A 22,983-nucleotide genomic window follows, 5' to 3' on the forward strand; every position below is an offset into this window, starting at 1 on the left:
TCATCAGTCAGATTGATGTTCTTAAGAGGCTTTCAGTAGATTTTAGTTTATTTCACGTATACGAAAGGGTTCATATTAAGACAAAGCTGTCTTATTTCTCTCTTTCAAAGACTGTTCTGTTTGGTGTAATTAGTCACACCTGTGACTCTCTGGATATGGACACAAGAATTCCTTGAGGTATTGTAGTTGGAACCAGGAATCATTTGCCCTACTACAGTTGTCCTAACAATTGGAATCTAGTTATGGCCACTGTTAGATAAAGGGTGTTGGACACAGCTAGAAACAGGATGGCGTGAATATGGCACATCATAGACAATAAATCAATGTAGAGTAACTGATGTGCTGCAGGATGGTGCTTCAGCTTACTGTTTGGTGAAGATAAACATGCCCATCGTAGCAGCCACTCTTCTTCCTTCTTCCTCAAGACTGTCAGGTGAAAATTTCTTCAGTATCCATGTTGAAGAAAAGTATTCTGCTATAGTTTTTGGTTCCTTGCACTGCTCATTGAAAGAGGAAAAAGATATCTTAAGCAGTCTACTTGATTAAAAGTGAAGCTGACAGAAGAGCTGTAAAAGTCATTGCTCTTTACTATGCCTACTATTTTACTTGCTTTGTTTTGAAAAGCAGTAGGTAAAAGAGAATTAGAAATGTTAAGGCTTAAAATAAATAAAACCCTGGCAAGCTGAGTACAAAAAGAACTATCACAGTATTCGTGAATTGGAAAGGAAAATAGTGACTAGATTCAAGACTTCTTCAAGAAACAAAGATCTTAAAGAACAAAACTGAATGACTATATTCATCCTTCATAGATTGTGCATTAGTTTTTGTTCTACTGTGCGAATTTAAGAAAGTAATGGAACAATTTAAAGACAGCTTCTAGTCAAAATTGTTTAAAAGAATTCCTTTCATACCTTCATAAGTGTGCTTTGCTGAACTGTCTGATCTTAATGACAGTTGAGCCCAAATATTAAGTTTGGCTCCAATCCTCCCTTACCATGATTCTTCAGAACCTGTATCTCAAACATCATATAGAATTTTAAATTCCCACTTCCTGGGGCCTAAGAAAATCTAATGCAAAGAAGATAAAATAATTCAGAATTGAATACTTACATGCAGGTACAGTTTAATCCACTTTAATATGCAAGCTTTTTTTACCGGGATTTTATTTTCTGGGTCATCTTTAAGACTGAAGTTCTGTTTATAACAACCCAGTGTGTGCAGTTGATTTTTTCAGTGATGAAATGGCTCAGCACTTCATGAGAATGTTAAACCTGAACTTCACCTGAATATGAATTCATTGCTGATCTTTAGAATTTTTCCTACATACAAGAAACTTGATTTCTATGAGTGGTAGTCTTGAGTTTTTTTCAGACACCAGACTTCATGTAGCAGCGTTACGTTGAACTACATAATAACTATATGCAGACTCAAATTTTTACTTCAGTTCTTCAACAGTTTGATATTGTTTTCTTCAACAACTTATTAAAAATATGATCCAAAGAAAGCAAGTTACTGATTACTTGATGGAGGATGTCCTTTAAAAAAAAAAAGTTTCCTTGGTCTCTATTGACAGTTGAGCTGTTCATAGTCTTTCTTCACTTTGCTTTTTTTATCTATGGGACAGAAAAGTAGGAGATAAGAATATGTTGTGGCAGTACAGAAGAGTTGTGTAGGAACTCAGTATACCACCCATTGTCCAATCTTTTTGCTTATGCTCTTGCTCTGATTTGCCGTTTCAGATATGTCACTGGTACAAATAATTATTTAAAGGTACTATAAAGTCTTATCTAAGTAAAATACTGCCAAAGAGCTGTTCTTAAAAAATCTTGCTAAATATTTTATTGCCCTTGAAGGGATCTGTATGACAAGAGTATGACCTCAAGAGAAAAACTGGGTTGTCATCTCACTTTGTTGTTATGGGTTAGGGCAGAGCGTAGAGACTTCTCTATATAAGTGAACCCCTGTGCTATTCTTCAGTCTGAAGAATGTATTAATGCTGAAAATATTTTCTGCAGCTCAGCCAGAGGGAAATTCCTTGCTCCAAAAGGAAGGAACCAAGAAGATTATATGAGGAACAATCTTGAGATTCAGGCTTCCTCAGTGTTTTTGTGATAATAAAGGAGTTTAAATTACCAAAATCAAGACAGTAAAGGGCAGTAGGCTGTTGGCTTTATCCTAGCATCAGTGTTGTTGCCTATTTCTAGGCACTTGAGAGAATGGGTGTGACATCTGTTGCAGGGCATAAATGTGTGAGTAACCAGAAAAGTCATGTCAGAACCTGATTTCAAGAAAGCTTGTCTCTTACAAAGGAGCCTGAAGGCAGGAAAGACGAACTATTTCTCTTAGAGTCATAGAAATTGCTAAAATAGTAACAATACTGGCATGTTTGAAGGAAAAAAAATGTTTAAGATTTGGGACCAAACAAAATGTTGTTAGTTGAACTTGACCTTGGTACCTCAGTTAACATTCAGCGATCCTTGGTAATAAAAGTGATTGAAGTATTTGTGATGTGTTTTATCAGTAATGGCATTTCAGCCCATAAATTTGGGACAGCTGTTATTTTCTAGAGAAGTGCATGCTGAAAGGTTCATGTAATAACTGTGGACTGATCAAGTAACTTGTGAACCAGAAATAGTGAACTGGTGTGCCTCCTGTCTTCTGTAAAACAAGTAACAATGAAATTAATCTCTTGTTAAGGAGATGTTAAAATAACCAGTGTTTTCAAGATACCTGTATAAGCTTCCAACTGCTTTTAAACTTACTTGCATGCAGAAGACATCTACTGTTTCTATGTGTCTGATGGGTCTGAAGAAACTGGATAATACTGTGTGGTGTTTAGACATGTTCAGATTAGTCCTGGAGATAGGGGTTTGTATGCCTTTTTTTAATCCTGGATCTTATTTCTTTAAGACACTAACAAACCGTTCCAGTAGGAGTTGGGAAGGGTGAAAGAGGTGTTTTTTTAACTGCTAAAACTAAGGTGAAAGCAAGTTAAATGAAATTAGAAGATATGAAACTGATTCTTCATATGTGTAATTTCATGTCTCTCTAATGTTCAGATAATCAATTAAAAATTCACTTTTTTTACTAGTTTTGCAAGAAAATATTTAATTTTGACCAAGACTGCCAGCTGAAACACTCCTTTAACTTGCTTTTGAGAGTGCAGAGTATTGGATTTCATTTGTTTCTTTACTAAAGTCAGGGAAATTGTTGACATTGGTGATTTGTTGACTGTGAGACTTTACCCCTTGATAGAAAAATATTTTCTCTTCATTGTCCAAAGTTCCACACAGTGTCGCATGCTTTAGTACTTTGTGTATTAGGATGCATCAGTTCTTGAAATAAGAAGAACAAGCAAAGACAAACTCTTATGGGAAGACTCTTCATTGTTATGAATTTGATTATTGAAGTTTTCTATAAATACAAGTCTTTAGAAGCTGGTATTGAATGTTGACATTAAGCTAGAGCAGTCATACAACCTAATTGTTTTCTTTGCACACATTTTGAAGATCTGCATGTGGACAGTGAACATCATAAATAGTTTTTGCCCTGAATGTTGGTAGTTTTTACTGTTTGCTTATGTTTTTGGATCCTCTCATCCTCTTGGCTGAAATTCCTATTAGGAAATGCTTACATAATCTAGTTCAGACCATGGAGTTAATTTTGAATGGGTAACCTTTTGCTTTTACTAAGGGTGAGGAAAGACCTTTAATATCACAATCCATCTGTTTAATAAGTTATTTATAAAATTAGAAATACACAGCATATTTAAAAGAAAACCACCACAACAGCTTGTCTGTCATGATATGCTGATTCCTATGTTCAGTGGTAGTGGAGACTTCCATTTTTACTTTGTCTTTCTTCAAACTACTTTTAGAACTGTCAGTAAAACTAACTTAGTGCGTTCAGGTTTTCAAATACTTGAATGTTACAAACAAAGATATTCTTGTGAAACAGTAACAGCTCTAAAAATAGCACTTAATACCTTTTTAAAAAAAAATCTGTGGATTGGACAATTGGGCAGTACCTTGTCCAAAATGGTACATCCATGTTTCCTGTTAAGTAGCTGGTAATCTCACCTCAGATCTGGTCAAATAAAAATTGGTTAGTCTCCATAGTGTTTCAAAAACTGGGATTGTCAACACATCAATAGCAGTTGACATGGTGTCACAGATGTTTGGTTTTTGCTTGAAATGTGCTTTCCCGATGGTCTTTTTTTCATTCTTCAAGACAAGTGCCTTTCCCCAGATGTCTTCAGTAAGTTGCAACGAAACACTTCAGCTCTCTTAAAATGGCTGTGTCATCATAGATGATGTACTGCCATTAAAATGGCTCTGGCCTTTCAGTTCTATAGGTCAGACCTGGATGTTATTTTAAAAAAAAAAAGACTTTGAATTATTTCATTAAATACCACAGATGAATTAGAAGCGATGTTGCTTTTTGCTTTGTGCGCATAACTTATGGAGGCCATATTTGTTTAAAAAAGCAGTTGTTCTTTTGAGTTGACTCATTGGTTCTTGCAGTCATGGTAACTTTTTTCTTCAGGCCACAGTGGATTTAAGAGATTAAAACTTTTGTTGACAGTTATCCTTTTGGGAGTTCCTTTTTGCACCTTGAAATTCTTTTTCTAGAATATAAAATGTTTGAAAGGCTTGGGAAGAAACATTAGTGACCATTTCAGTGTCTTGAAATCTTGAAATTATGCAAATATGTTCTGCTGACTTCTCAGTCCTTAGCACATGCTGTCGATGTGGTCTGCCTGGACTTCAGTAAAGCCTTTGGCACTGTCCCCCACAGCATCCTAATGGAGAAGCTGGCTGCCTGTGGTTTGGATGAGCATACGCTCTGCTGGGTGAAACACTAGCTGGATGGCCAGGCCCAGAGAGTTCTGGTCAATGGAGTTAAATCTAGTTGGTGGCCAGTCACAAGTGGTCTCCCCCCAGGGCTCAGTAGTGTGGTTGCTCCTATTCAATATCTTTATCAATGGTCTTGATGAGGGGATTGAGTGCACCCTCAGTAAGTTTGCAGATCACACCAAGCTGGGAGGGAGTGTTGATCTGCCAGAGGGTAGAAAGGCACTACAGAGAGGGACCTGGATAGACTGGATTGATGGGCCAAGGTAAACTCTATGAGTTTCAGCAGGGCCAAGTGTTGGGTCATGCATTTCGGTCACAGCACCCCCAGGCAACCCTACAGACTTTAGGAGGAGTGGCTGGAAAGCTGCCTGATTGAAAGGGACCTTGGTATGCTTTGTACTTGAAATGACACATGTAAAACTTGACGGGGCACTGAATGACTCAAAGGACTTGTGTAGACTCTTGAGCTGCTTTTGAGACTGTTTCAGTTTTTCATAAATTATATCCTTGGTCAATGCTGTTGGTTTTAATAGTTCTTTCGGCTCACTTTTTAGTAGACTATAACTGTCTGCCTGTTGTATGACATCTTAGTTTTTCTGCTGTGAAGATTATCAGTCATCACAGTGCTGGAAACCAGTTCCTGTGAATAGAAAGCAATCTAGTTCTATCTCATGCTGTGCTGATATGTATTCTTAAAACAAAACTGCAAACCAGCAGACATTCCCCAATCTAATATGCACTGTTTTTGGTCACTGTGAACAATTTATCGGTGAACCAGGATATTTACTTTATTCCTGATAGGCCTCAATTGTATATGAAGCAAGTCTTCTGTGATTCTTGCACAAAGATTTTGAATTTGTAAAGTTGTTAAAATCCAAGTTCTTTAAAGAGTCGGTATTATTCTTCTAATGGTTTCATTTCCTCTGGTTCACAGTTAAAGCTAAAACTTCACTATTCTGATGGCTTAATGAGCTTCCTTAGTGAGTAACTGTGGTGTTAGTGGTTGTGGGTATTTCTAATGTGGGTGGGGAATTCAGCTGCTGTGTAAATCAGCTTAATGTCTATGTTCTATGAGGTCTGTACTCCTCATAGTATGAGTGTTAACTGTAAGCTAAAATCTACTTGCATTCATGTCCTGCAGTAATATAACTTGTGATAAATTCATCTAAAGCTGCATTTTAGCGCAACTGCATCTTATAAACAACAACAACAAAAACCCTACTTTGTAGAATGGAACTGGATTTGAAAATATTAAATGTATTTGTCCAATCAATCTCCAGGTCAGTTAAGTTGGACTTAGTTGTATCAGACACTGCTGTCACCTTTGAGTGAGAAAACAGAGACAAATGACTGCTCATGAGATGTTGTTCAAGATAGTTGTTTTTTTTTTTTTTCAAAGAAAACTAAGAACAGTTAAGACTCAGATTTTTAGGGGGGAAAAGTGCTTGAAGCTTCTTAAGTAAAAAATAGCAAAAAGCCCTGTGGCTTTCTAAGGAATATATGTATATTTATCTTAGATGAGCTGCCTAGCATATTCATTAGATTGCAAGCAATTTCAGCACTGTTGAATAGCTCTTAGGAACAAATAGGAGCAAAACTCACTGAATCTTTTCAAAAGTCATTAATTTGCATCCCCAGGGAAATGACTATTTCCAGATAATGCAGGAAAACTGCATAAACAGTTTAAATGAAAATACAAAGATGCTTTAAAAAAACCCACACTTTTCTGCAAAAAAAAAAAAATGCTGAAATATGAAGGATAAAACTTACCACTTCTTTTCCTTCTCATTTTAGGGTACAGTCAATGGTGTGCTGCTAGTGACGCCAAATAATATAATGTTTGATCCTCATAAAATGGATCCTCTTGTCCAAGAGAACGGCTGTGAAGAGTATGGCATCATGTGTCCCATGGAAGAAGTGATGTCAGCTGCTTTGTATAAGGAAATTATGGACAGCAAAATTAAGGATTCATTAAGCATGTAAGATAGAATAGTATTTATGAGCTTTGAGTAGAATGAACTGTATCCTTATGGCTGACCATACAAAGCTAGCATGCACACATCTTTCATTTTCATTAAGAACATCAAAGATTGGCTTGGAGAGACCATGGAGAAATCTTGATTTGTCTTCATTTCTCATAGTCACTATGCTGTGAGGGCTGCTCTGAAAGTAATGCCTCCTATTTTATTGTTAGCCTGCAATGTCAGAAGTGGATGCTGGTGGTGTGACAGTAGAGGTTGAACCTTCCCACCAACACCCATTACATTTTGTTGCTGTGTGATGGATGGCAGCAGTGGGGCAGTCTTGTTGATGTCATCTGATGTGAAAGTGTGTATGGAGTAGAGGTGTGTCATTGAATTTCTCCATATGGAAAAAATAGCACCCGTTAACGTTACCAGTGCTTTCTGAACATTTGTGGAAGCCAAAGAGTGGATGTGAGGTGGTAGGTGGTGCATTTCAGCAGCGGCAACAGTGGGTCACCTCCCTGGTGCATATTTTTACAAGTGTAGTGTTTAGGCTCTTATTCATTGCTGGTGAAAATGCATAGCTAATGATGGTGACTATTTTAAAAGATAGCGTTATGTAGCTGAGAGTTCTCTCTATCAAACAGTGCTATTGTGTTCTTTGTATCTCTATTCCATGGAAATAAATATCAGGCATTACTTTCAGAGCAACCTACACATAGTACGGCAAGAGGTACCACAACACTTCCAATTTAGGAGGTACATTTGAATGTTTGATAATTTAAAAACTGATGGAAAGAATAAAAAAGCTCAACTCAAACAGTTCTAGGTATAAAAATTTGTGTAGCATTTTCTATTTTTCCAAGTGACTTTCCACATCTTCTTGCTCTGAGTAACTACAAGATCAGTTTTCTGAGACTTGTGTATATTTTTATGGCATAATGTTTCCCATTCTGGCTAGAGGAAAAACTGCATATTCACCTTTGTGATCTAGAATCGTTTGGAGTGAACAAAATGAATTTTGATTGGTGAGCCTTAATTGCAGGTATTTGTTGTAGACATTCAGAACTCTCTTTGAACAGCAGTGAAAAAAAATTTTTTTCCATATTTTTATATACCTAATATTTACTCTTTTTGAGGAAAATATAAAAATTCTAATATTAAAACTGAACATCTTAAAATTGAAATATAAGAAGTCATGCAACATTTACATGCCTATGAAGCACAAATGTGCAGGTTACCTTAATCATCTAACTGCAGGCAAGTATACAAAATTGTGTATATATATATGTATGAGAGAATAAAGATATTTGCCTGACACAACTTTTAAAAATGCAACCGTCTTCAATAGAGGGATGGTAGCTTAACTATACTCAGGTGTAAAGATACTGAAATCTAAGGTATAAAGCTACTCAATTTTGAAAAAGACTTTTCAAATGAAGTTATTCTGGTACCATGTTAAGCATGTTTCTTGATAATCTTAAGTGCTTTGACATCCAGAAGAAATAACTTGTACTTTTTTTATTTTCTAAAGCATGGCTGTGGCAGAGACCTGCTAATAGGCTGGTGTTTTGACATGGCCTTGTTTGCTGATTTCTGGGAATTTTATTTTCCAGATTGCACTTAAATGGTGGTTCTTAGTTCCTAGTTCCATTAACGTATAGTACAGATAACTTTTGTAATCATCCAATTTGGATGATAAGATTGCAGTTGCAAAACAAGTCTTTTCCTAGCATGCTTAGTTTCTTAATGACTTGAATTTGACTTGTGACTTTACCTTAAATACACTGTAGATTTTTGCCTCTTATAGCACATGCATTTTCTATTTTGTCTTGCTTATAATATAAATGCATGTGGAATGAAAACATGCTTGATAAGTTGTGTTTCATTTGAAGTCTTAAGCTTATCATTCTGTCAGCTTGTTAAACTATTAAATAGGATGTTAATTTAGTGTTTTTTCAGTTCCAGCTCTTCTATACCTTAACGTCCTCAAAATCTGAGGCATATGTGTAAAGTTTTGGGAAAATAAAATTCAAATTTCTGATGTAGAGCTATAGTTAATTCTGGCAAGACCTTTTATGACAGTATTTGAGCTAGCACAGTCTTAACATCAGCCTCACATTGAACTTTGAGTAAGAGAATGTGGATGTTTTATGAACATCCTGAATTTTAATCATGTCTCAGTGAAATCAGTAACTAGAATTAAAGTTCTGTAGAAATGTGAAGTGGAACTATCATTTTTCAGGATGAGAGATTAAGGTATGAGCGTCTTATAAGTGTTTGAGACTAACTAATGGAAGGTCTATTGTACTTCGTAGCAAAGGATCTGTGTTTCAGAACTCTGGTCAAAAGTATGCTTAAACATGGAAAATTATTTATGAAGGTTGTGTACTGTTAAAACTTTAACAGCTTTTCTGATGAATATTGAAGTTATGTAGATAAAGTTGAGCAAGTTCACAGCCTACTAGTAGTCCTCATTTTCTAAAATGTGTAGAATTCTAGTAAGCTTACTTTCTAAAGGCAATTTTGAATAGGGTAATTTCCCTCAGGGGAAATAAATTCTTATACATTTGCTTTTGCCTTTCTTTACACTCCTCACCAACACCTGATGTCTGTTATTCAAAATGTTGACTTGGAGCAAGTAGTTTAGGATGTATTTTACTTAACAGCGATAATCTGAGTTAGATACCTAATTGGTGAGCATACTAAACACTGTTATTTTCCATAGGCGGAGTGGTAAGAACTTGACAAAACATACCTTGATGGTTCCTATTGTTCTATGTTGACTAGCTGAGGCAAGGTTAGACCAAATGACTTCTGACATTGTCTTACTAGGGAGCTGAGTGTGAGCTTCCTGCTGAAGGGGCAGATCTTCAGAGATGCACTCTTTGATAGCTAAACCTTTAAAGATTGTGGAGGATTTCCAGCTGTAGAGATGAGGGTTGTGTGGGGTTTGTCAGCCCCTTCTGCCATCCTCCATTTCCTTTGTTCTATACTTTGAGCATCTCCTACAGATTCTCTGGTTTTGAACAAGCTTCTCCTTGCAAAAGTAATGTGAAATTTAGAAGTTGCATCTATGTCATATTGTCTATAAAGGTCTGTCAAGCTCACTGTTAAACAAATGTTACACAAGCATATTTATGTTTCTTATTGCTTATATTTACAGGTATAAGGGGTAAGGGACGCGGGATTGGTTAATTTTTAAGAGTAAAAGATGTATTTTTTTTAATATTTAGGAAAACTTATTAAAGAGAAAAACTTGACATAAAAGGCACCTGCTATTGTAATGCTCTTATTTGCTCAACAGCGATGTAGAACAGCTGTCTGTAAGGGAACTTTGCCATTCCAAGAGAGCTGCAAAGAGCAATACAGAAGAAATGGATTCCAGGATTCGAGATACAGGCAATGACAGCGCTAGCACTGCTCCAAGGAGTACAGAGGAGTCTCTTTCAGAAGATGTGTTCACAGAATCAGAACTCTCTCCAATACGTGAGGAACTTGTTTCCTCAGATGAGCTTCGACAAGACAAATCTTCGGGAGCATCATCAGAATCTGTCCAAACAGTAAACCAAACTAGTGCAGAATGTTTAACAACCATTTTGGACTCAAAAGAAGCTGGCGGTGACTTAAAACCCAGTGTTGAAATGGTTGTAAATGTTAAACAGTTAGGTACCCACAGCATAGGTTCAGAAGGCACAGAGATGTCTGTTGGAGGACAAGAATCTAGTGAAAGCATGGAGAACATCCTTCAGCAGTCTTTGCAAGGATCACATGTGAGTGAAGAACATGACAAAGAAACAGAAATGGGCAAAAGTCAGGACTCCACACTAGGGAAAGAGCCAGAAGTAGAGAGTAAGATGAGAGAGGAATGTCCACATTGTGAAGATACCACAGACTCTCAAAAGATAGAGTCAACTGGGAAGGGAAACATAGAGCAAGCTCAAGACTCTGAGACAGAAGTTGAGGAACTTCGCAAACTGTGGAAGACCCATACTATGCAACAAACCAAACAACAAAGAGAAAATATGCAGCAGGATTCACAAAAAGAAATTAGTCAGAAAACTGTGACTTCAGGAGACGGGCAATCAGAAGGTGAGCCAGTATTTATGGATATGGTGTTAACCTACAGATTTGCAAAGTATTTCCCCTCAGCTGTTGAGAATTGGCTTTACTTTCCAATCTGTGAAACACAGTCCCATATATTGCTTGTTTTTCACTAGCTTGCAAATGTGTCTGGTCCATTCTTGTATAAACCATTGGAAAGATACTGCTTAGGAAACTGCAAACATGGATACCTTTACTGGCACTTCTCCTCATCAAGGTTATTTGTGTTATAATTTATAATAGTAATAGTCAGAGGTGATTCTTTATGTATTTTCTCTTCTTACAAAATTCTTACGTTGCTTTCTGATACTCTATCATCTTATTAATAAAACTAATCATTTGAATTGTGCAGTATCTTGAGGGCTCAAAAGAAAACAATTTTAATCTGTCACATACAGATAATAGAGTATGTTTTAGTTGCATATGGAGGTTAGATTGTTTTCTTTTAGTTACTACCTCAGATTTTAGTTTTCAATGATTCAGACTTTTTCTCCCTTATTTACTGCAAGTAGCAAGGACTTAGATTTCTGCTCTTCTGTGGGAGTTCTGAGCATCTAGGTTTTTGCAAACTGCCATTTGTTGTTCACTAAAGTTAAATGTTATGAGTTAGGAATTAATGATCTGTTACTTGCTCTGAATGTTGGACAAGTGAGTGATACAGATTAATAACTGATAGTATGTAATAGCTATAAAGACCTCCCTCCAAATTTTTGTAACTCGGGACTCGTTTATTCTTCCTTGTTTTTTATGAAGCCTTAACATAAACCACTAGAAGCTAGATGTAGGTGATGCCTTAAAGAAATCATAATGGTCAGAGTTCCTTACAGAATGACAAAGTTTACACTCAAATTCTATGAAATAGCTGGGTTTTTGTGTGTATTTAAAGCTTACAATTTAAAATCAATAAATCTTTGTTTACGCACATAAATCTAAAATATTACTGAAAATTAAGTATGCATTGTGTAACAGTGCAATTCTGAATTTTATGGTGAAAATCGGACTGAGAAAGCGTCCTGTAGAGATGTTTGTAGGTCAAAAGGTGATGTTTGCTGTACTTATGAGTATTCTGCATGCTCATTGAAGGTGAATTTCAACTGTAAATAGCAGGTGAGTCTTCTAGAAAATTGAAACGCGTATGTACTTGTAACACCAGTGGTATGCTACATCATTTTGTGGTTATAGCTGATTATCAGAACTCTGAAAACTTCCTTTTTCCTTCCCTGCTTTAAAAAGTTTTTTTTATGGCTGGAACATATGTTCTAGGATTTGGGCAATTAATCTGACAAAAATAATTTTGAGAAGGCTTCTTCCTTAGCCCTGTACTGACTTGACAATCCTGACCTTGAGGATAATCATATATTTAATTGAACAAACGTAACAGTAGTAGAAAGAACCCCAAACTGCAAATTCTGGTATTCTGTATCATGAAGTGGTGTTCATACATCTGAAATGTTTGAAACAGCTAACAAAATAAATTAGTCTTAGTTGTCTAATGCATTGCCAGAACTTCTCTTCCTTATGGGAGAGGTAATTAGTGAGCACATGTGTATCTGGCATATGTATTTATTTAACATTGTCATCTTTGGCGTGAGTATGGTATGTCTTCAAGTGTGAGGTATTTCTGAATCAATGCAGAGGGTTGTGCATTGAGAATATCTTTTGAAATACTTTCAAGCATGGTTGAAAGATTAACATTGCAGTATTTACCTGTCCTTATGTTACCTCATCTTTTACTACCTATGCTTATTCTCTCTACATACTTATTTCTTAATACTAAATTGGCTAGTCATAAGTTAAGCTCCATTGTATGTCATAGATAGCTTAATTTTTGTTTACTAATAGGTTCTTCCCTTACAAAAGAAAAACGAAGACATCGGTCTCACAAGTTCTTGTGTCTCAAGGTTGGAAAACCTATGAGAAAAACATTTGTCTCGCAAGCAAGTGCATCAATGCAACAATATGCTCAGAGGGATAAAAAACATGAGTACTGGTTTGCTGTTCCTCAAGAAAGGTAAGAAGGAGGTAGACTTCTACACCTTCCAAGTATGCAGGTTGGGTCAGTACTCTTGCAAATAAATAATGAAAGAAAAATTCAAGTAAGTGGGGTTCTGGTGCAGGAAGCAAGTATTGTAGGGACTACTTTGTCATTGTCTGTGCTTCATATTGCTTGGAAAAATAGTTGTTTGAGCTCCGAGTTAAAAACAGAAGTACCCATCTAATTCTTTTATCTTCATATATGGAGCAGCACAGTGGTGGTTTTGTTTTGTCCCCCCACAGTCCCCCAGGAAGCAACTTAAACACATCTACTAGAAAAATATTTAAATGAAACGTCTGTCCTCACTCATTGATGAAGTGTTGAATTTCTTGAATGATTTTTGCTAGTAAACTGACTAATTTTCAACTTGAAAATGTGATTTTTTTTTCCCCCTAATATACTGGAATCTATTTTTAAGCAAAGAGCTTAAAAACTAAAATACAACCCAAACAAAAAAACTCTATCAGATATAGTCTTGTATAAATAAATACCTACACACAATGATCAAGTCACTTTTCCATCTTTTCTTTTGAGCTGAATGGCATAGAATGTCCAGTTGGGGACAGATATGGATCAATTGGAGAGAGTCCAGAGGAAAGCAGCAAGACTAATTAGAAAGTGTAACATATAAAGAAAATTAGAAGTAAGTGGGGTTCTTTAATCTAAAGGAGAAAAGATTGATTACAAACATAAAACTCATTTCATACATAAGTTGGCTGCAACAAGAAAGGCAATAGTCCTCTGTGAATGGAGATGTATAACAGACTGAAATGACAAAAAAAAAAATTGCATTTTCCAACAGGAAGAACTGAGTCTGTACAAATCACTAACCTGGTTTTAAGTGTTGACTTTGCTACCCTTCAGCAGAGATTGTACAATTTCTTGACACAAACGTGTGTCATAGCAGTTCTGGTATAGCTATTCCTGTCTGGGACACATGGCCTCTTATGGTTACATCCAACTTGATTTTCCTTGTTCTATTCATATTACACTTCATTTAAAGGCAGTGTTTTTATTTATAACAATGATATCTTGATCAACTGATAAAAACAATTTTTCACTCTTTAGTTTATTTTTTAGTATAGCAGTGCAAATACTTACCTTCAGCACAAAGCAAAACTTATAGCATATTTCAAAACTAGTAGTTCTTAGCTTACAGTCTATCTGATCTTCCTGGTAATGACTATGAATGATCTCTCTCTAGCTTTCTTGGCACATTACTAATCTGGTTTCTACCCGGAATGTCCTCTGCTTTTGTACACTGAAAGGTCACATTATAGTGGGGTTGTCTTCTTAATTCAGTGCTGAACCTGCTGAGTGCTACAGTGGATGGATCAAAATACTTAGTATGAGCACAGTTTTTCTTATCACTAGATGAAAGAAGAAAATAAGATAATCAGAGAAAAAAGCCGTGGAGTTCCTTAAATATCATCTTTATTTACTTACTTTTTTAGCTGCTGTAACTATTGATTTTAGATTTCTTCTCTTCTTTTGAAAGAACTTTGATTTTTGATATTTAATTTTCCTAGCTCTTGGAGGTTTTTAAAATTAATACCTTAGTGCGTGAGGTACCGGAAGCTTCTCTTTCTGACTTTGTCTTAGAACTTACCAAGATTTATGCATCTGAAATGTTTTATTCTTTCTCTGTTAGAATTTTTTTCATTATTTTCCTTTTATTGGTGTTATCTAGAAATCCTAGTTTTAACAAGAGTGCTGACTTTGAATAACCGATCCTCATCAGAAGCTATTAATATGTACCTGTGCTACATCCTTAGACAAACGCACAGGGAAATTATAGCTGCAGTTCTGTAAAACTTTGCTGCACTGTATCTTTTGCTATTTTTCAAGTGTTCTGTTTTACATAGATTAAGAAGGGGGGAAAAAATCTGAATATTGTTCTGTATGCTAATCTGATGTGCAGATTCTCTCTTTGGTGAGAGATGCAGGAATATTCAAATTCTATAACTAACTTGTACCATAAAATTCTACCTTTTGAAGCTGTCACTTCCATGATGAAGACAGATACTGGATTCATTGTGCATCCTTTTCCAAAATCTGTCTGTGCGCATACAGGAAATGATTAAGCGATGTAGACTGACACCTGTTAGGGGTTGTAATAACTGATGAGAATTTGGACATTCTGTTTTTTGTTTTCCAAACTGGAACACGGTGCCATTTGTGGCAGATAACTTAAAGGATGGTAACTTAAATGTTGAGTACTTACTGCAGTACTACAGATAGGCTGGTTTTCAGTTTATCGTCTGGTTATGCATGTGCACATCTTTTAGCCTTATTGCCTTACGTATGTTGTGATTTTAATTGTCTGTATTGAGCTATTTCTCAGGGACAGGGAAAACAGAAATGCTTTAAAAGGTTTTTTAAATCTTATTTTTGTTTTTGATGTACTTAATTGTCCATGTAATTCTAAATTAAATTAAAAAAAAAAGATCTGTTTTGGTTTTGAAAGTTATTTCAGTTGGAAACAGAACATTCCGAAGGGTCAATAATGGTTGAAGGACTGTGCTCGTGTATGAGAACACAGCCAGTTATTTCCCAGCTTGCTTCCTTTTTCCTCCATAAGGAGGAAAAAATAAAGCTTCATAAAATTATAAACAAGCAAATAAAAATAACCCACAATATTATAATGGTTATGTTTTTGCAAATGTATCTGGTAAAGTCTAGTAAAACAAAATTATATTTTCATTTTCACATGAGATGCTTAATAATTATGAGTAGCCCACAAGTTTACCATGTTTTTTCTTTCCTGTGTCATTACTTGACTTCTCTAGGACAGATCACTTGTATGTCTTCTTTATCCAGTGGAGTCCAGAGCTATATGCAGAAGATACTGGGGAATCTCTTCGAGAGCCTGGATTTATAGTGGTAAAAAAGAAGGAAGAGCCTGAAACTAGTGAGGAATCTACTACTGAAGATGCTGCTAAAGAGTGGGAGGTAAGGAAGAACAGTGTCAAAGACTTCTTAACAGTATTTTAATAATATTCTTATGAAAATGGACATTTTCCCAGTAAGAAGAACAAAGTGACATACTTCTGTTTGCATACTGTAATCGTTATTGCTTAATTTATACCATCCTGATGCTTTGCTCTAACATGAGGTCAGGCAACATTTCACAATTACAAGTCCATTTTGTATGAAGCAAATTAAGTTAAATACAAACTCACACTTGAATGTGATTAAAGCAGAGAAGTTTTAACACTGATGATGAGACTTACTTTTTAGTCAAACTGACATTTTCTGATTGTATGTATTTCTTTATTATGCATTTGTCTAAGATGTTGAATAGTGATTGGTAAGCCTCAAAACAGGGATGATAGAAGAGAGGAAAATGATCTGTTAATTCAGTGTTTTTCCAATAACCCAGTAAATAACTTCTCAACTGTTATAACCTTTGAATACATAAATATGTTGCGTGGATTTTAGTAATGTACTGTAACTGAAATTGTATTTTCAGTGAACACATTCCATGTGAATCTGTGTCCGCTGTGTTTCTATGGACACATCTTTACATATCTGTAGTTGTTTCTTACTGTACATACAGTTAAAACACGTAGTCTTCTGCATTCGAGTGTCAGTCAAAAATTTTGATTCTTGTCAAATTGTTAAAGTATCCCATCAGCAGTGTTTACTTTGAGTCTCTGGACAGCAATTGAAGTATCTGACTGTGAGCTTGATTTTTATGTTTATTTTTTCCCATTGGAGCATACTAAAATTGAGAAACTCCATAGTTATGCTTTATGTAGTGTGAAGAACCTTTAAAATTGCCGTAGCCTTTTTATAGGTGAGTTTTCTTCTTAGCCCCAGAAGATAGAATTTTAGTAGAATTCTGAATTCAGGCTTGTCTGTTAGTTAGCTGAAGTATTAGGCTAGTATTACACTTAATTGACTCTGTGGAGGATTTTGCTGAGATATTGACATTAATATATTGCTTGTGTATCTGCTGAATCTTGAGATTTTCAGTGTTTATATTGCTCAAGTATTGTTACTACTAATACATTTTGGTATTAACTCTAGCTCAAAGTGCTTTTGATATTTTAAAGCCTGGCTTTTTGGGACACATGAATCAGACTGGCAACTGACCAATTCTATTAAGGCACAATCTCTCAATGAACTCCTTGATAACTGTATCTTAATAGGAGTAAAGAACTGTTCTCAGAGAAAGTAGGGCAAGTTTTTCTTCAGGATTAAGTTTGTAATGTGTTAGGATTTATCTGTGAAGCTGCTGGAGGCAGTCTTCTTCCTAAGTGTGTTAGTTACCTAAAATGAGGTCATTCCTTTAGCCTTTATTTAGATCTCCTCTGGAAACAATTGTAGGCAGCACTTAAAAAATGCTGTTATTTCCATCTGTGTTGCGTGAAGATTATCTTAAATGCGGTTCACATAAACTGATCCAGAAAACAATTGATAATTAGAAAAAAAATCAGAATGTTAGACACCACCAGATGCTTCAACCTGTTATTTACAAATGACTGAATTGCAAGATTTTTAACATATGTGCTAGAAAGTACCAGCAGACAAAAAAAAATTGTCGGCGGGCAAAACTGTGGCTGCTGTTGTCATGTCCATTATTTCCACTGATCTTTTTCAATTTCAGTCAGTGCATTTCTTTTCTTTAAACTAGCAAACTTTTTCTGTCAGCTTTTGATCCCAGTTTCATCCAAGATAGCAGGAGAACAATATCATTGGCACTTTTTAGTAGAACTGAATTTTTTTGTAGACACTGAGGTGAAAAATAGATTGCCTTCTTCAGAACACACGGTAGGAAAGCTCAGGGTAGAAAGAAAATGGAAAATAAAAGCTCTATGTACAAATATGACAGAACTATTGATTTTTTCCAAAAGAGGAAGCTAGTGGGGTGGTTTTCTTTTTCCAGAGGTAATATCTCCACTACCATAGCATGATATTCTAAAAGCAGAGGCAGAGAGGATTGATGGTTAGCCTAGATGTGTGTGGTGGTGCTCTGGGACAGTCATGGTTGTTTGTCTGATAGTCCTGTATTGACACACCCAGGTGCAGCTTTTTTAGTAAGAGACTTTAAGGAAGTACTGTGGTTTTTATTTTTGTTTAGTAGAAAAAGAATTAATGAAAAAAGGAAAGCAAAGACCAGTAACATAAGTAGCATGTAGAAATGTGTGCTTTCTTCTGCTGTCTGTATGGTTTATTTCCTATCAGCCTTTGCCATGAAATAAGTTAGCAGGTGCAATTTCTGCTGATTTACTGGCAAGATGATCAGGACTCCTGCCATCAGATAAACACTTGTTTTTATCAAATAGGAAATATTAAAAAGTTAAAAATATTTCAGGAAAAAAAACTTAACATAGTTTTAGGCTCTTTGGGAGTATTATCGTTAAATCTTACTTTCTTGTGTTCAAATGAATTTGCAATATTCATCAGGGAGGAGGCTGTTTGGTTGTTCTGGTGAGTTTTGTTGCGATCTGTACTGAGTTGGTTGGGACTGTAAGACTTTCCTACATGAAATGGCAGTGTTTTGAAGTTGACTGGAGGAAGAAAAAATGGAAAACAAGTGTGTATGCAAAAAGTTTGTTTTACCATATTAAGGATGTAGTACAGAGTTGTTTACATTCCACTGAACTTGTGTATGCGTGAAGATGCATCTCGCAAAACCTGCTAATAAATATTTTTCTATGAAGTTTGAGCGTAAATAAGGCCCAATCTGTTCAAACCTTTAGGGAGTCAATGGATCATATCTGGGCAGAATGGTCAACTGCAAAGAATATTCAAAGCAGTGTTTTTACAGTTGTAGTACAGATCGAGATACAGAGGAGATTGCTGTGTTTCAAGAACATAGAGCAAGGGGAAGGGCATTAGAGGGGAAATGATGGAAATTACTGTATAAATACATAATGGACAAATTATGTACTTTGTGCTTTCCTATGTGTGTTTTTATTATTTTTTGTACCTCCTATTTATCTTACTGAAGTACTAACTGATCTCTTTGGAGAATTATAGATTTGACTCTAGAACAAATCAAAACTGTACCAAGGTGAGGTATCACAATTAGTGTCTTTATTTCCAATACTGCATGATAATAGAGGATTTGTGCTGAAAAATCATATCTGGTCATCAAATAGAATACCGACATGAAAAATAGAATTACTCAGTATGGGCATAGCTGTATGTTTCTGAGACATCAAATAAGTTTTTAAGCAGTTTTGATGAAATTAATTAAGGAAATATGTTTCTTCTTAAATCTGTTAACAGAAGTAAACAGGAGAATTTCTCTGTATTGGAACAGTTAATTGAGTAAAGTACTGATTCCTCCTTCCCTTTTGCACTTCCCCTCATCATCAGATCTTACTGCAGTTTTCCAAGATTGAGTCATAGTTCAGATCCACATAAATCTTAAGTACTCATCTATAAGAATGGTGAAAACAGGAAATTCATTGTCTTAGGACCTGCAAGCTAGTCTTAAAGTAGTTGGAAGCAAAACTTATAATGGTATCCATTAGTGTATCCATTGTTTGGATAACACAGCCAGTTTGTTTTTAAACTGTCTTAAAGTCTACTTCCGAAATGAAGCATGAGCTGATAGGTGTTTACAGCCAGTTCTCCCAGTTTCCTGAATCATTAATAAAGGAGTGTTCAGAAATTCTATTTGTTTTTTTTTGTAGGAATATGAATGTCACAAACAGTGATAATGTCTCCAAGTGAAATAAAAGCAGAAGGATTTTCAGGGGATATTGGATATAGGTGCTTAAGTTCTTTACTCTATCTGGACTGTACCCTATGACACTGCTGTGGTAAAAATGGGCGTATCAGTGAGCATTGCTGTCTTTCCTTAAATAGGCCTTAAGTTTTTGTATACCTAATAGTATGATTTCTATAAATTTATTTCCATTCCCTGCTCTGTATTTTCTAAGTAAAACAGCTGCTTGCCATGTCGTACATCTTTAAATGTGGTGTGGTCATAATGCTGTATGTCAAAGGGGATAATGCAGGATCAGCAGAAATAACAGGAACCCTGGAAGGTGTAGGCTTATTGATATTAGAAATGTTGTCTCTTAATCAGCTAACTAGTACATACAGTGTACTGACTTATATTAAGTGATGTCTGTTTTGAAATCCTGGCTTATTGCTATGCATGTGTCACTTCATTAAATAGCACATTTAATGGGCTTTGCTCTTGGTCTGGGCAGTGAGATTCTTATGAGTTTTTGCAGTTGTGTAATACTAAAAACTATTAGTTATTTTTGTGATTGAAGAGAAACTGGCAGCAGTTAACATAATGCAATACTGTTCATACAAAAAAAAACCTGGTAATTTTAATTCTCACTTCTGTAATTAAATATTGTAAAAATTTCAACTTTGTGATCAGGGTATTTCTTGCTTTGCTCAAGTTATTTTCTCTACTTAATCTGCTCTGAAACTATTTATTTTTGAACGTGTATTCACTACATAGAGCTATTCTCCTGTAGTTGGAGTTGTGAATGAAATTGTAATTTTTTTTATTGTAATTGATGGTTATTTCATACGTTTAATGGAGAGAACTGAGATAGTCCCTCTGCTAGGAACTGAAGCTGAATCTTATAACTAAAAATCTTCTAGCCTCTTAATGGCTTTCAGAGTGCCTCTGGAAATGCAGAGCAAAATTTTGTGGATAAAAAAAAAGACATTTTATTTTTTCTTTAACTGTTGAATCACAGGATGACTTATTAAGTTAGATTTCCTTCCTTAAGGAAGTGTTATCGGCCAGCTAAGGAGCTGTGCCAGTCAGTGCTGTACAGGGTACCCTAGAAGCTGGCTATGGTACTGCTGAGTGTGTTTCTTGCAGTCAGACCTCAGTTAATCTTAGAAGCCATGCTGAAGTGAGACTTAGTCTACATACCTACAGAAGTTACTGCAGCAAAGATGTTTAAAGATCCAGTTGTTCTGGAAGACGAAGTAGTTGTTTTGCTTAGGGGCAATACCTGAAATTATTTTGTTTATAGGCAGTAACATCATTATTTCTAAACTTGTCAGTTTCTAAATTCACCTGAAAGGCTTTTCTTGCAAAATAGTTTGTCTACCTTTTGTTGAGAGGTCTGATTTATCTTCTTTCATTTATCTGTCTTCTGTAAGTTTTCTAATAGCAAAATCTGGGACTGTGCCTTTATTTTACTTGGGAGAATCTCTACAGAAGAATAAGATCAGTGTGCTCCCAGTTCTGTAGATGTTGACAACTTGCATCTTTACAGTATTAATATGCAGGATATACATATCTTATCAGACCTATGCCATTATAACCAAAAAAAAAAGACTAACAGTGTTGATAATTCTAGTGATGCTTTCTGTCAGCTTATTACTAGTGTGGATGGAAGCTGTGCTCCTTTAAATGCTACTTGAGTCAGCTTCCAGTTTTTTCTTTTTTCTTTTGGACTCCTTAGTGATAGCAGTTATTACAAACTGCAAAACATGCCTATTAATTGTATTAAATAGCAACCTCATCTCTTTAAGAATACATTCAAATAAGTGCATACCTCACTGAAAGTGAAACTGTCACTGCTCATCGGTTTTCATGTTTGTTCCCAGAAAAGGCAATGCAACAGCATAAAAGCAACCTTTCTTCTCATCGGGCAAAAATGCAGATGACCTGTGAATTGCACTGAAGGCGCTCACTTAAAATGGTCTGGTTCCCGTGATTTGTGTTTTGCTCAATTTTCAGGGTTGCTTCTGAAATTAGAGGATTAAATTTTGGAACCAGTCTCATTTTGTGTATATGCCTCAATCTTCCTAGGAAGCGACACTTGTATCTTTTTGTCGTGGAACCTGATCACCTACAAAGCTGTGTATACAAGAAGCTTTAAAACAGAGTAATTCCTCCCAAAAGCACATCTGAGTATCTCTCTGGACTGACCTCCTTCATTAAAGAGGAAAGGAGTGGGAGAAAGAAATGAAATACTTATTTACTTGTGTGCAATTGTTCAAAAATGCGTGCATGTTAAATATAAGGATTGTAGAATTCAGCATAACTTGTCTCTTTGGTATCAGGATGTTGTGTTAGTAACTAAGTAAAGCAAAATAATGCTATCTAACCAAATTGCAAAGATGTTTCACGCCCTGCATCCTGTTTTTCTTACTGTGCTTTTTATCCTGCTTTTTGATTGCTGTCCTGTAAGCTGATAACTTTAAATGCTGCATGGCCAAGGTATAAACTAATCTTGAGTGAAAATAAAATATTTCATAAATTGTGTTGGTTTGTACCTTTTGTCCTTTTAAAAAACAGTTTAATTATTAGTAAAATAATGTATAACACTTGTTGAAAGGCCTGTGGGCTTCTGCCTTGAATGTTAATGGCGTACAGATACAGGTAATAGCACTAACAAGACCTATCATTTGATATAAGTAGATGTGCTTTGTTGTGTTCAGTTGTCTAGGTAGCAAATAGGTTGATGCACCTAAGTGTGTGCTGCAGATACATTGGGTCTGTGCTGCTTTTCCTTATCTCTGGATTCTTTTTAATTGTGAACTTTTGTGGCAAGGTGTGTATCAACTAGCAAAAGATACGAGGTTCTGACTCAATTCAACAGATCAGCAGTAAAACCCTGAAATGTACAAAAGGATAAAAGAACAGTTTATTTTGTCTTTAATTAGAGGATGTTCCTGGGGTTGAGATTCTTAGATGAGCTCTTTTCCTCTATCTAATAGAAATTTATCTTCCAGCAGTTCAGAAAAAAAAATCTGAAGGAGTAGGATGGAGGTCAATCGCAAGAGAAAGCTTTTGCCACTTTTGTAACTGCACTGTTCCATAATGATGCTCAGGCTCTTGTTACCTGCTTTGTACATGCCTTCCCCTTCCAGCATACTCCCAGGTGCAGGGCAGCTGCCAGCTGATGGCCAGTGCTGCTGGAAGACTGAACATTAAAACAAGATCAGGAGGCAGACTGACTTGAAAAAGTTGCTGTGTGTCTTTACTCCCCTTAAACTTTGCAGCTCCGCTTAAGTGAGAAATTGAGCTTTCAGATCTCACAAAGCAAGTTCATTGCTCTTTTTTCTTTTGAGCAAGATG

General features: G+C 35.8%; 1 protein-coding gene across 14 annotated transcripts in view; it reads left to right on the top strand.

Annotated features, from left to right (window-relative positions):
• The window catches only part of OXR1 (oxidation resistance 1), a 257,860-nt gene that overhangs the window by 209,857 nt on the left and 25,020 nt on the right, over positions 1–22,983 (top strand). For all 14 annotated transcript variants that reach the window (XR_002436208.1, XM_021389331.1, XM_021389327.1 and 11 more), the window contains 4 exons: positions 6,651–6,835; positions 10,128–10,912; positions 12,767–12,935; positions 15,749–15,911. Coding sequence is in view for 13 of the 14 variants with exons in the window: in XM_021389331.1 (XP_021245006.1) it covers positions 6,651–6,835; positions 10,128–10,912; positions 12,767–12,935; positions 15,749–15,911 (1,302 nt within the window). In the remaining variant the exon portion in view is untranslated. The remainder of the gene's footprint in view (positions 1–6,650; positions 6,836–10,127; positions 10,913–12,766; positions 12,936–15,748; positions 15,912–22,983) is intronic.

The sequence above is a fragment of the Numida meleagris genome, chromosome 2 (genome assembly GCF_002078875.1).
Source record: "Numida meleagris isolate 19003 breed g44 Domestic line chromosome 2, NumMel1.0, whole genome shotgun sequence".
Classification (NCBI taxonomy): domain Eukaryota; kingdom Metazoa; phylum Chordata; class Aves; order Galliformes; family Numididae; genus Numida; species Numida meleagris.